Source organism: Haliaeetus albicilla, chromosome 2 (genome assembly GCF_947461875.1).
Source record: "Haliaeetus albicilla chromosome 2, bHalAlb1.1, whole genome shotgun sequence".
Classification (NCBI taxonomy): domain Eukaryota; kingdom Metazoa; phylum Chordata; class Aves; order Accipitriformes; family Accipitridae; genus Haliaeetus; species Haliaeetus albicilla.
Window position 1 is genome coordinate 40,352,974 of NC_091484.1, and position 13,226 is coordinate 40,366,199.

At 36.9% G+C, this 13,226-nt stretch overlaps 1 protein-coding gene across 9 annotated transcripts in view; it reads left to right on the forward strand.

The window, feature by feature from the left end:
* Positions 1–13,226, forward strand: part of SATB1 (SATB homeobox 1) — a 93,968-nt gene that overhangs the window by 22,503 nt on the left and 58,239 nt on the right. For all 9 annotated transcript variants that reach the window (XM_069772050.1, XM_069772111.1, XM_069772059.1 and 6 more), the window contains 3 exons: positions 3,789–3,965; positions 4,758–4,884; positions 5,617–5,740. In XM_069772050.1, the coding sequence (XP_069628151.1) occupies positions 3,789–3,965; positions 4,758–4,884; positions 5,617–5,740 (428 nt within the window). The remainder of the gene's footprint in view (positions 1–3,788; positions 3,966–4,757; positions 4,885–5,616; positions 5,741–13,226) is intronic.

Consider the following 13,226-nt stretch of genomic DNA (forward strand, 5'->3'; position numbering starts at 1 on the left):
CTTTTGATAATTCTGCATTAGAGAAATATGATTTATAATATTTGGGGGGGAAACCATACTTTTGCAGACTCTACTTCATTTATATTTCAGGATTAAATCTCCATTCTAAAATACTATATATTCCCAACTCTGATATAAATCACATTTGGGAAATGTAAGCTTCATGCTTGGGTGGAGCATCTTGCTTTACAGGGTGGAGTCTGATTTTTGTTAAGGTAAAGGCTAGCTGCCCTGATAAAAGCAAATTCCTACATTGAAATAGGAGTAATATAATGCATTATTTCTTTGAGTAAGTGTTGGGCTAAGAAACGCAAAACTATGTAAGACTAAATACCAAACCCGCAAACCAAATTCTCGCCTTTCCTCTTAATGATGGTCCAAGCTTGGACGGGCAGCAGTATTTCTATAACAGTTGCAAGTTGGTTTAAAGGAGAGAGTGTAAATCTTTAGGTATCACATTGGAAAAGTCATTTATGATGTCAATCTTCGCAGTTTATTTTCTTAAGTACAATTCATTATTGAACAATGAACAACTTGGGTGTCATATTTTTCAGTGGCTGGTTTGCTGTAATTAGACATTTACACAAGGAAAAGGCACATTTAGAATCATTGATGTTTGTATATGGATGGCTTTTGTTTGCATTGAAAATACTTCTAATGGACAATAATCTATAAATTTTGCTTATCAAAATGTGTAAGTCTTTTTGACCATGTCCTGCAGGCTTGCTAATTTAAATCAAAATATGCTGCATGTAATTTGGCATTTGTTTTAAAACAGACTCTACTTTTCTTAGTATAATCAGTGTATGTTTATAATCCAGATTTGTCTTGCATTTGCTAAGCAAAGTGCAAAATGCAACCAAGACTATTAAACGCACAAAGTTAGAAGGCAGAGGAATTTCATTGTGTCTGATGCATAACATTTATCGTACAATCATTTATTTTTTCCTCGGTTTGGCGAAAACAAAGAATATATTGATCCTGAAATGAACAGACACAGCAGTCCGTATTGTTAGATCTTTATCTATTAAAAATGGAAAAACAGCACTTCAGCAAATTCTTTGGCCTCTGCTCATGATTACCCTATTTATTGATTGTTTGCCAAGAATGTATGCATCTTAAGAAAGCCAGGGTAAGAGCATTAAAAATATAATTTATTACGGCTTTTCAAGCAGAGTGCATTAATATTGTACAGTGAAGCAGTGGGGCTATATAAAAAGGACTTTCTGACGCCTGCAAACATATAAGTTCCATAAATTCCTAAATAGGAGATTTCAGCTGTCTCTGGTATTATGTGATATTTGCACAGCAAACTTTAATGCCAGGACAGTTTTAGACAAGGATTCTACAGACTTCACTGCTCCTTATGGCAGACGTGCTGTTTACACAGACTCGTAAACCTTCAGCAAAAGCTCTAACACTGCCTTCAGGTTTAAATCATGCTGTATTTTTAGCAGTGAGCGCTGACCAATGCTCTCCCCTTTAATACTAGAAGGTTATGAAGTTGCTGCACTTGGAGGTCTTGCCAAGTACTAGCAGGAGTGATCAGCCAGCTGAGATTGTGCTCTCCTGTATAACATTTTTCACATTAACAGAAGGACACTAGTGACAGTTTGCTAAAAGATTTAGTGGCTTGATTTGTAGTCAGATGATACCTGTGTCACACTACCAGGATCCACCTCTGATAATCTACGCTGTACATCAAAATTTGGCTAGGAGGTTTTCCTGTGATGTTTAAAATACCACATTTTCCAGAACGCTGCAACTCAGGAGAGCTTGTACCCAGCAAAAAGTGTGCTGATATGCAGCGAAGTACCTGTGCATTGCTAGTTTTGTGTCTCATCAGAGCTTAATTTGTAGGAACTGATAAGGGGAAAAACAAATACTCTTTAGCTGGTTTTGAGTGTATCTGCACTGTTTGTTAAAATGAAGCTTTGTTTACATTTTATCTTCAGGTATTAATGGTGAAACTGCTTAAGAATTTTGAGCCCTTACTCTGAGTCAGATGGTAGTAGGTCAAACAATTGTGAGAGCCTGGAAGGGGAAAAAAAAAACAAACAAACCCAAACAAACCACCTTTTGCAGATGAAGAGTGTGTGTGTGTTTAAGAAAGCTCTCCACAGCTTAATTAAAACCAACGAAGAAATCACCAATTTGCATGTACTGCTTTTGCTTTGGTCTTCATTCCCTTCCTGACCAGTCTCACTTAGATTTAAAAAAAAAAAAAAAAAAGACAAAAAAAAAAAAAGCTCCTTCCTGCACTACATAAATATTGGCAAGCATTTAGTCTTGTCTTTCATGCTGAGCCTATTGGGCAAACTGGAGTGAGTTTGTGAGCTTTTCCAAGCGAGCCTGAAGGGGTTTGTTTGCCAGAGATTGACTCTCTGGTGAACAGATGTAGTTTAAACATACGTGCTTAAGAGGTATCTTTTTTATCATGATTTCTTGCTATATGTTAGAGCACAAATCAACAGACGTGGCCTTAAAGCGTTTATCTATTGTCAAGAGTAAATTGTCTTTTTAGACTACAGCATGTCTGGTGCACCTTAGCACGTTAGGAGGTTTCCGTAAGTCTAGAGGGCAGTGGTTATAGAGGCATTAACATTGTAGGACTAATTGGAGTTCCTGGGTGCCCTGTTAAAATAACCCTTGTCATCATTTATGCTAAAGATGATACCCCTCTGGCAGGCTGCCATAAGACAGTTCTGTACATCTGCTTTTAACCCTTTTGCTTTCTGTCATTAAGAGATCCTAACCTGCGCTGCAGGAGACAGTGGGACAGGGGCCTAAAATCTCAGGTCCGAGGTCACCATGTCATCTGTGTTCGTCTGGGAGGCCAGGAGGGATTTTCACAAAGTCTAGGAATCTGATTGCTGGAAGAGACTTTGTCCCTAAAACAGCTTGGGTCATTTGTTACTTCTCTGTCTGTTGTCAGAAGGGAGGAAAAAAATCTTTAAAAAAAACAAAAAAAGAAAGGAAAAAGGTTATTTGCTTAATATTCTGTGCAGCGTAGGGAATGGTTTGTCGTATGATGCTACAAAACTAGAAATTAGTAATTACTTTCGGGCATACCAAAATAGCAACGAATACCAGAAATGTGGAACGTAAAGTGCAGGAGGCAACAACAACAACAAAAAGTCCAAACTGCAGGTACACTTCTTAAAACGGCACTGAAGTCATGATTTGTTTCTTAAAGATGTGAGTGAAAGTAGTGCTCAAGTGCACTCAGTGAACGAAGCACAAATTAGTGTTAACTTTTGCCTTGTTTCCTTGTGTACTCTTTTCAGAGCGAATGTATAACACACAAGGTGATTTGTTGTTGATGGTGAAGGCAATTAAATATTTTTGGCAGGACTAAGAAAGTTTTAATGTTAACGAACAAAATTATGTAGCTGGTACTAAAATGGCTTACAGTGAAGACATCTGCAGTATGTATTTAGGTTCTCATGCTGCCTGCTACTCACAACAAATCAGGCAGGACAGAGAGAATCAACTTCTCTTCAGTCAACCTTGTTGTTTCTATAGAAGGTAATTCTTTAATCTGTATCCGATCAAGCAAGATAAATTTGCATTTCTGCTTTTCAGAGAGATGTATGTTTTGTAGAACTTTCTCTTTTTTGGGGAGGGTGAGAGGAAAGGACTCAGGGAATATGTTTATCAAATATTTGTGATGATTCTTGTTGCCTCCTCTGCCTGTTTGTACAGGTTTTATTTACATAACGCTGTATAGACCCACCTACTCTACTATAACTCAAGTTTAATACATTAAATTTAATTTTTTTTAATAGGAAGTATGCTTCCAGTTTTCTGTGTAGTGGAACATTATGAAAATGCCATTGAGTATGATTCTAAGGAGGAGCATGCAGAATTTGTGTTGGTGAGGAAGGATATGCTTTTCAACCAACTGATTGAAATGGCATTGCTATCACTCGGATATTCTCACAGCTCTGCTGCCCAAGCAAAAGGTAAATAAGATTACGAAATTGTATGATGAATTATGTTTGTTTGTGGGGTCTTGGGGGAGGGGCAGGATTTCTTTCAGGAATGCGAGGCAGGTTTTACTACTTAAACTTCTTGCAGATTCTGTCTCTCTTTTTTTTTTCCTTAATGTATTTTTGTTTAGTTAGTGCACGTTTTGTTCGTGGGGAATGTGGAGGTAAATTTTTTTGTTGTTGTTTAAAGAAAAAAAAAGACTTCAACTGAATCATTAGTATGCTTATTGACCTTAATAATCTGCTCCACTGAGGATCCACAAGGAAGTGTAAAGCATATTTGAGCAGATGGACTGTTGAGAGTCAACTTGCATTTATGACTGAATATCCAGCTCTGTTTCTTTTATTTTGTTCCTGATGGTTTTATAGACTGCAAAGTATTTTTTTTTTGTACTCAGTCCTTGCATTGCAAAATCCTTTCTAATTTATTAAGAGGAATGCTAACTATTATATCATGTCCTATTGAATACATGGGAACTTAGGAAAATATACTTCTATACATATTGAAAAATCTCTACTGTAATGCATTTGTATAATTTCATAATGTAGATAAAGCATATCCTTGGTGGTGTGTGGGTGGGGGTTTTTTGGGGGGGTGTTCTTTTGTTTTGCCAGATTTAAGAGGCTAGAAACAAAGGTGGTGATCTTGTTAAAATCAGATATTTCTTTTGCCCCTAAGAATTAACAGATAAATTACTTTTTTCTTCAATTTTTCCTGCCCTTCTTGCCCACTCCCCTTACCATCAAAAAATAAAAATCCCGCAGGGCTTATCCAGGTTGGGAAGTGGAATCCAGTTCCACTCTCCTATGTGACAGATGCCCCTGATGCTACAGTAGCAGACATGCTGCAAGACGTGTATCATGTGGTCACACTGAAAATCCAGTTACACAGGTAAGTTGCATACTAGTTCTGGGACATGAACTGTTACTTGTCTGCTCTTACTGTTAATATTGCTTGTATTTAATTCCTACTGTGGTGTGTGCTCAAAGTACAAAAGCTTATCTAAATTAATTTTTAGTTACTCTAATTCTTCTTTAACTTACAGTATACTATTGCAGAAAACTTTTATAGCTCTGATACATAGATTTTTTTTTTTGGATATCTCATTAAAACTATATTGCATTTTAGTCAATTAAATGATGCATTACAAGAAGGCATTTTACATAAAGTTTACTTAAGAGAAAAATATCTTTGCATATCATGAACAATACCATCTGTGTGCATTTTGTAAAAGAATGACTTGCTCACACTTATTGTTGCTGTCTAGGTTCTTAAATTTCACGGTAACAAAAAAGAAAAAAAACCAGTTAATATATTAATGCTTTTCATGATCAGTCGTGAGAAAGCATTACACCTTAAATTGTTTTACCAAGCGCATCAGAGCAGGAAGGTAGAAGTAACATGAAAAAATAGTCGCCACATGCAGCTGATGTATAATTCATGCATCAATACAGCAGATGTGTTGTATAAAGTAATTAACTAATCGGAACAATCAGGAGACCGAGAGCAATCTCCAGATGCATCTGCTTGATGCGCGAAATGAAATCTGTCTGTCTTAAAGGAATGTTCTGCAGCAGGATGCAATCTTGTAATAATCCCTTTTCTAATCTGTGTTTCAAATAGTTGCCCTAAACTAGAAGACTTGCCTCCTGAACAATGGTCTCACACAACAGTAAGAAATGCTCTGAAGGACTTACTGAAGGATATGAACCAGAGTTCATTGGCCAAGGAATGTCCCCTTTCACAGGTACTTAGCATAACATGTAATAAATAATAAAGCACTATAGGCAACGCTGATGTGAGATTTGAGATTTCTACAGACTGTAGCAAGTAGTACCCATGGAGTGAATCTGCCAAAAATGCAAATTCATTTGACCACTTCATGATCTTTATAAATATGCCTGATTCATTTTGAATATAGTCTTACAACATTTCCCATGGGGAGTCGTGAAAGGTTGTTTACACCACACTAAAATTGTCTCACAGAAAACTGGATTTTAACTGGTTTTTGTCTTCAGTCTTTGAACTGCTTTGATGCAACTACTTTTTTCAAGCACATGTGTTCAAGATGTTAAAAGGCTCTTTACTTACTGCTGTCAAAAGTACTATTGAATCTGAATGCTTGTTAGATAACCTACAGTAGTTTTAAATGCTAATTCATAAAATGAGACAGTCTTTGGCATGCTATATGAGAAGGGAATAAAGAATAAAGCTCTTTGGATGATGTGTTGTTGTTGCAAACAACCAAAGGAAAATCAGTCATTTATTAGTTCTAATCAAAATATACCTAAACAAAAATGAAATCTCAATTTATGTATTGCTAAATATTGAACTGGTGCTTTCCTCAAGCCTTGGTGTATTGTTCTTTTTTGCCATTCTTTTATCAAATTACTGTGAAGGCGCAACTTATTTTTCTACGCAGTACCGTGTCCAATGATGCTGTGGTGGGAACATCATATTTATTTTTACCTTTTTAATTTTAAAAGGTATTTTGTTGTGGTGCAGTGCAGAAAAATTCAGTATACAAATAAATGATGCTAGTTGTGGTAGGGAGGGGGAAAAAGGAAGTTAAGGAAGCCAAGGTATTTTTACAGGGATTTTTTTTCTCTTGCTCAGAGTATCGGAATCTTTGTCTCTGAAAGACTTCAGTTGATCTATAGAGGACCACTCTCTTTCTCTGTCTTTCCAGCGGATATATTAGCAAGCTATTTTCCCATCACTTTTTTTCCCCTATGGTTAGATTGTTTTCAGTGATGTGGCTCCAATATAGGAAGTTTTGAAGTGGAAATAATAAAAATTATCTTCACTGGTTGCAAACCATTCCAGTAATATGTCTGCAAAGTTATCTTGTACGTACCTACTATAAAAGCATGTGAGCTTTTGCACGGCTGGCTCATGGAGGCTGCAGATAATTTGGGATTTTTCTCCATTTTAACCTAATAGTGCTAGTTTTTACTTGATACTGATGGAAAGCAAGTAAATTCTATTGAGATGGAATGTTTTGTTTCTGTTTGGACATTGTGTTTCACATAGCAGTTTCTGTATATATGGAAATGATGCAATGATAAAGCAGAAAAAAGTTTTTAAAAGGAATACTTCACTAGAGACAGTGTCATGGTACTGGAGACAATTCAATAATTACACTCTTTTTAAAAGTTGTTTTTAAACTATACTGAATTTTTATCTAAGAATTTTAATGAACAAAAAGCTTTTTGACTAATAACACCTCTTGAAGTTAGTGCGTGAGATGACCAAAACCCCAGAGTACAAAACTCTGATTTGGGGCTGTTTACCATTTTGCACTTCTTTATTTGTAAAAGAATATACTTAAAGCTGTCAGCTTCTTTCTGGTGTTAAAAAGCATGCTTATTAGTTTTGTCATCTCTATCTTCACCAATGCTGTGGTACTTGGGTTGCAAGAATTTAGATAGCTTCTGTTTTTTTCTTTAAAGACCCAATCGCATTAAACTTAAAATACTTTTATTTATTCTGCACCTTTGGAAAAACAAGCTGTTACAGTGGTTGATCAAGAGCCCATCAGTCAGTCTAAATCTTCCCGTTTTCCTTCAGGAGCTTGACGGAGGACACGTTGATCTGAGGGTGTCCTTTTCACATGACTAAATTGATCTGAATGCTTCCTGTATTTGCCTAACTAATAACTCATTGTATATTGCTCCTATGGAAGGGACACTGATTTAAGAGTGCCTGTGTTTTATTAAACGCATTAAAGTTTGTGAATTGCCCTGCAGTTGTGTGCTGCTGCAACAGGGGTGAGAAGTAGGAGCAAGGCAGAGGTCAGGAGGCAATGTTTCCTTAGAGGGTCCATCAAAATGCCAGCATGGGAGATTCTTCTGAGAGCAGAGAAGTGGCTCTCCTGTTATGTACTTCCATGGGCATAGGTAATGCCATATGAAGTGCTTCATCACAAATGCAAACTAATGCAGTGACACTGTACCATAACTTATTAACACTGTTATGGATATAATTTATTAACCATAGAAAAATGACTCAAAGTGGAAACAAGAGTAGCTATCGTTTTCTGTCACTGTCATTAGCAGAACTCTATTTTGTGTAGGTATGGAAGGATTTGTTGTAAAGCATTTAAGTTTCTGTGCTCAATGCTTGGCATCTCTGAAGCCCCATCTAAGCATGGAAAACTGAGAATCATCATCCTTACTTAGAATTTACTGCATTTTTTTTAATTAATCTTGCATTTTGTGTGTTAAAAAATTGCTCATATTTATTCAGAATACTGATATTCTATGCACTGCAAAAAACCCCAAGCAAACTATTTTTATAGTGCAGATATATATAATAGCTTGAAAAAAACGTGAGCAAACAAGCTTTGAGATCCAGCTTGTCTTAAGTATAGAGTCTTGAAAACTTAACAGCATCATCTACTTGAGTGGGTTTTCCTTTTTTTTTTTTCTTTTAATTTTTTTTGCCATTTGCTTTCTTGTCCAGCTAAAACCTTGGGGCATACAGGTATGAACTCTTCATGCCTTCCTTGGTAAAATACCACTGTGACTCTTGCTTTCATTAGGAGAGCTGAATACACGATCTCTTTTGAAGCTACTGTAATTGTCTCACTCTGTGACTGCTGTGGCCGTCCTCGAAGGCCAGGTTTATTGCTCAATATACAAGCCTACATCACGGGGAATCCCTGTTGACGTGACTTGGAGTGCTTGGGATGGAACAGAGCAAATGCATGGCTCTGAATTGCCATAGAATTGCAAGTATGTGTCCAGAGGTTCAGTCTCAAATTTTTGGCAAAAGGATGCTGCAAATTTTGTGTAGAAAAGCCAAGCCTGTTCTGAATTACGCGCTGCAGTGTGTATTTTCATGCTTTACCTCAGGTTTGCAGATTTTATTGCTAGAGATTAGCAGCATATGCAGATGCCAGGTGAAAGACTTTTCACGTTTGATACACATGGCTCGCTTCATTTCTGCTTCCTCTCCAGAACTCTTTTGATGGGGAAGGCAACTTGGAATTTTATCTAGGGCTCAATTTTGGGCCATCTTGTGCATTCCATTAAATTGGTGCATCTTGCAAGTGGCCTAGATCTCATTTCCCTTCTGTTTTGGCTCTTCAGTCTCTAAAGGGTTGTAAAGAAATTGTTCTACCATCAATTCTTATTTCCAACCCCTTGCACAGGAGCTCTTCTCTGCCTCAGTCTGTTGGGAGCTGCTTTAAAGTGATCAGGCAGGCAGGCCTGTTGCATTTATTTATTTAATGTTAGTCCTTCCATCTCTCTACTCAGCCTTAGCCCTAGCATTTTCATACTTCACTTTCACAGTTTTGCTCTGCTTTGGTTTTTAGTGGAGAAGTCTCTTAGTACTTCCACAGTTAAAGTAACTGAAATACTACAGACCATATTTATACTGATATTATAAGGGTTGTGTTTGTTGTGGGGTTTTTTTTTGTCCCTATTGAATTATTGTGTTTCTCACTCTCTCTCTCTGTATATATATGGTTAGATAAGCTTTTTATGAGGGAGAGGAGAGGAACATGGGCTATTGGTCTGAGAAGAGCCTGGAAATTCTTTTGATAATTCTGGAACAAACTCACTGTGCGCTTTTGAACATTTAGATGTACCCCTTATCTTGAGTTCCTGTAACCTTTTCCATGAAAGAAAGATAACAAGTCACCTACCAAACGAAGAAATTGTAGCGATTAATCAGTATCTGGGCAATGCTTTGAAAATATGGCAGTGATCAAATAACATTGATTTTTCTACTGGTATTATCTCACCTGATTTTTTTTTTCTACAAGAAGATTTTGTAAATTATTGTTGTTAGTATTCACAAACAGGCACTTTGTCAAACCACTGCAAAAGCACTTCTGAAGCAAGGTATTCTTTCTCTTCCCCCATAGTATCCTGAAACGCGAAGGTGGGGTTTTTTTGTTGGGTTTTTTTTCTGTCCTTTGCTCATCCTTTGAAACTGCTTGTATCTAGCCTGACTCTCAGGACAACCAATAGTCAGTGCATTACAGATGAGAAATTCCAGGCCTGATGTATAGTAGAATCTCAAATCTCATGGTTTATTATTTTTTAAAATATTTTGTTTGTAGGGGACATGCAATGTTTCCATGGAATATATCCAGTGGTGTGATACTTATGGACATCGTCATTTACAGGCATTGCATTAGTATTTTAAGTCTTTTTGAAGATATTTGTGTGCGCTGCTCCCCCACCCCCGCCCCGCCACCTGCAATGTCTTTAACATAATTTTGCTCTTGATGATGAGGGAATGGCATTTTTTCAGTTAGAGGGATATACACTTGCATTCCGTGAAACGTATGCGCACATTGAACAAGTGCTGGGATTATACCGAAGTCTGAATAGTTTTGCACTTGTGATAAATACAGCTATCCTGACTACATTTTGATCAAACTTCCATGCTGTAGTGAATGATTGTCTGCATCTGACATGGGCACAATATAGATCATATATTTTCCTTTTTGGTCAGATATCCTGCCCTGAATTTGCATGCTGTTTTATGCAGGCATCGTGCAGACTTTATATGATCTGGCAGAGATGCCAGACAGAAAGCTTGCTCGGAACATCAGTGTTTCTCAGTTCACCTGATCTGAAGGCACCTGGCCGTCATAGCAAATAAGCAGTGTAATAGAAATCCTCTCACATTTCCTCGCTGCTGTTCTGACCACCCCCCCTCCCCCAAAATCCCAACTAAAAAAAGTTGCATTTGCTAAAATTAAAATTTCAAGACCTATAAATAACCAAGGAATGAGCTATTAAGAGTTGCCAAAATACATACTTTTTATGAGCAATTTTTAATTCCTGCTTTACAAAACTGAGGTTTTTTTGTCCTCCCCTTTCAATTTTACCTGCCTAGACCTGAGATCAAGTCCTAGGATTTCTTTGTTGCTTGTGATTCTCTTCTCTCCTTCTCTCTTCCTCCTCCTCTCCTCCTCCAGTAATTAATAACCTGAGTAAGGAATGCAGCTTCTTTTTCTACTTTAGAAGTTGCTGTTCTTTAGATTTTAAAGATGTCATTAATTATTTCAGGGAATAAATCCTTGAGGGCCTGGGCTCAGGTTTTGGCAGGCAGGGCCTTTCAACCCACCCCTCAGTTGCTCAAGAGCATTCACTCTGATGTCTCTTCAAGCTGACGTACTATCTGGATTTTTAAAACGTCTTCAATTAACTATTAAAATTTGTGCTGGTGATTTTTAGTCATCCAGATAGAATGGGCAGTACAGAGCCTATTGCTGACAGGATGGGGAAGATGAAATATGCAGGTTGGTAGGGCTGTGTGAGGACAGTCGCAGGATACTCAACCTTTCGATTGCTTGATCTTTTGATCACTGGTTTATGTTCCTTAGATGCATCTAAACACTCTCAGTGTTAAAGCTATGTCAGTCTATCTACAACTGTTTTATCTGGGCAGTGCCCTATTGAAGGAGAAAATATATAGCTATTTTTTTCTGCCTCTTCATTAGGATTAACTATAATGAGGATGTCAAAAGTCCCTTTCCAAAACAGTAATGGGGCCTGGACTTAATGTGGGGAGGAGGGAAACGTACCTCATTTCTCAAATAAATGAAGTTTCTGACTTCAGAGGAGTCTGTACGGTATCAGCAAGTCCCTTGGTATCTGTGCTGTCATGAGGTCTTGTGTTTCTGCTTTTGAAAAAGTAGAGGAGAATCTAATAGAGGGATGGTGCTAGTGTTGATTTCTTTTTTTTTTTTTTTTAATACATTCCTGAAGTCAGCTGTATGGAGATATAAGCAGCTGTCTTCAGCCAGGCTCTTCTGTGAACAAAGTACAAAATTCATGCTTTTTAAGAGAATAACATTTTTGGGACTGTGCTCCCCACTTTGTGTGCTAACCATTTGGGATTGTATCTCAGCAATTTTGAGAACTGTGTCATGTGAACGATTATCTGCGTCGTATGGACTTCAAGTTTTGGGGAAGTGACAGAATAAAAAAAAGGAACACAGGACATTTTCTTTTGATACATTTTCCTTCTAAAATATGCACGTGTTGTAGAACTGAGCCCTACTCGACTTCTGTTTTCACTCAGTGGTCCTGGTATTTAGAATAACTCGCATTTTAAATATTTGCGGTGATGTTCTTTTTATATATATATATAACCATGCTTTTTTTTTTCTTTTTATATTTAGTGGGTTAAGAGGCAGTCAAGTAATGCACTGCTACAAAATTCTGTACTCATTCATTCATGTTTCTCGCATACTTCTTAATGCAGTAATGGCTGAGCGTGAATCCTGATTTATTCTTTTTTTTTTTCCCCATAACTTTATTAGAGGGTTAACAAGCCACTCCTCCAGTATTCTTTAAAGCAAGATTGCAAATAAGTCTTTTTTTTTTCTTCTTATTGGTAAATTGTTGGCTGTAGAGTACTGCACAAGTATAAACAACATGAGAGATCCTTTAACATAACATGAGAGAGCCTTTAGTCGCTTTGCTCCCTAGCTTTGGAACTCATTGCCAATTGAAGTAAGGAAAGCTCTGGCTGTTGGGACTTTTAAATCTAGACTTAAAAGTTATTTGTTCTGTTTAGCATTTTTAAAATGATTCTATTAGGAATTGTATGTGCTTCAGTTTTAATTTTAACTCATAATGATTGTAAAGCACCCTGGGATGCTTGCATGAAGGGCGCTACAGAAACCCAAGATTGTATTGTACTGTGTTGTAATGTATTGTATTATTACATGGTGCTGGAGTTGGACCACGGACAATTCATATAGAAAGCATTTGAATACTTAGCTAAAGATAAGGAGTGCATGTGTGGGGGGGTACTGTCTCTTGCTTCTTTTCCCCCTTTTCTGTCAGTTATTTTATTAAACTAAATTAACATGGCAGTTATTCCCTAAGAAATGCCAGCATAATTTACTGCTGCAAAGGGGCTCAAAATGTAAACCAGATGATAAACTAAAAATAAAAAAGTCCACATTAAGATTTAATTGCACTTCCCTTTCTATATTACGTTCTTATGTAAAATACATTACAAAACAGTACTTTCTTTATCACTTCCTTCACTTTTAACTGAATTTCATTACCAATAAAGAAATATATTGTCTCTGTTTCAGTAATGTCACTTGACAGTTAATCCCTTAACTTGATGTACATGTCTTTAAGATTTTTTTTTTTTTTTTTTTTTTTTTATAAAGAACATGATAGCACTGACTGGAGCCAAGTATTGCACAATCATGTGATTTGCAAGTTTCCCAGCTCGCAGCTTTGCCA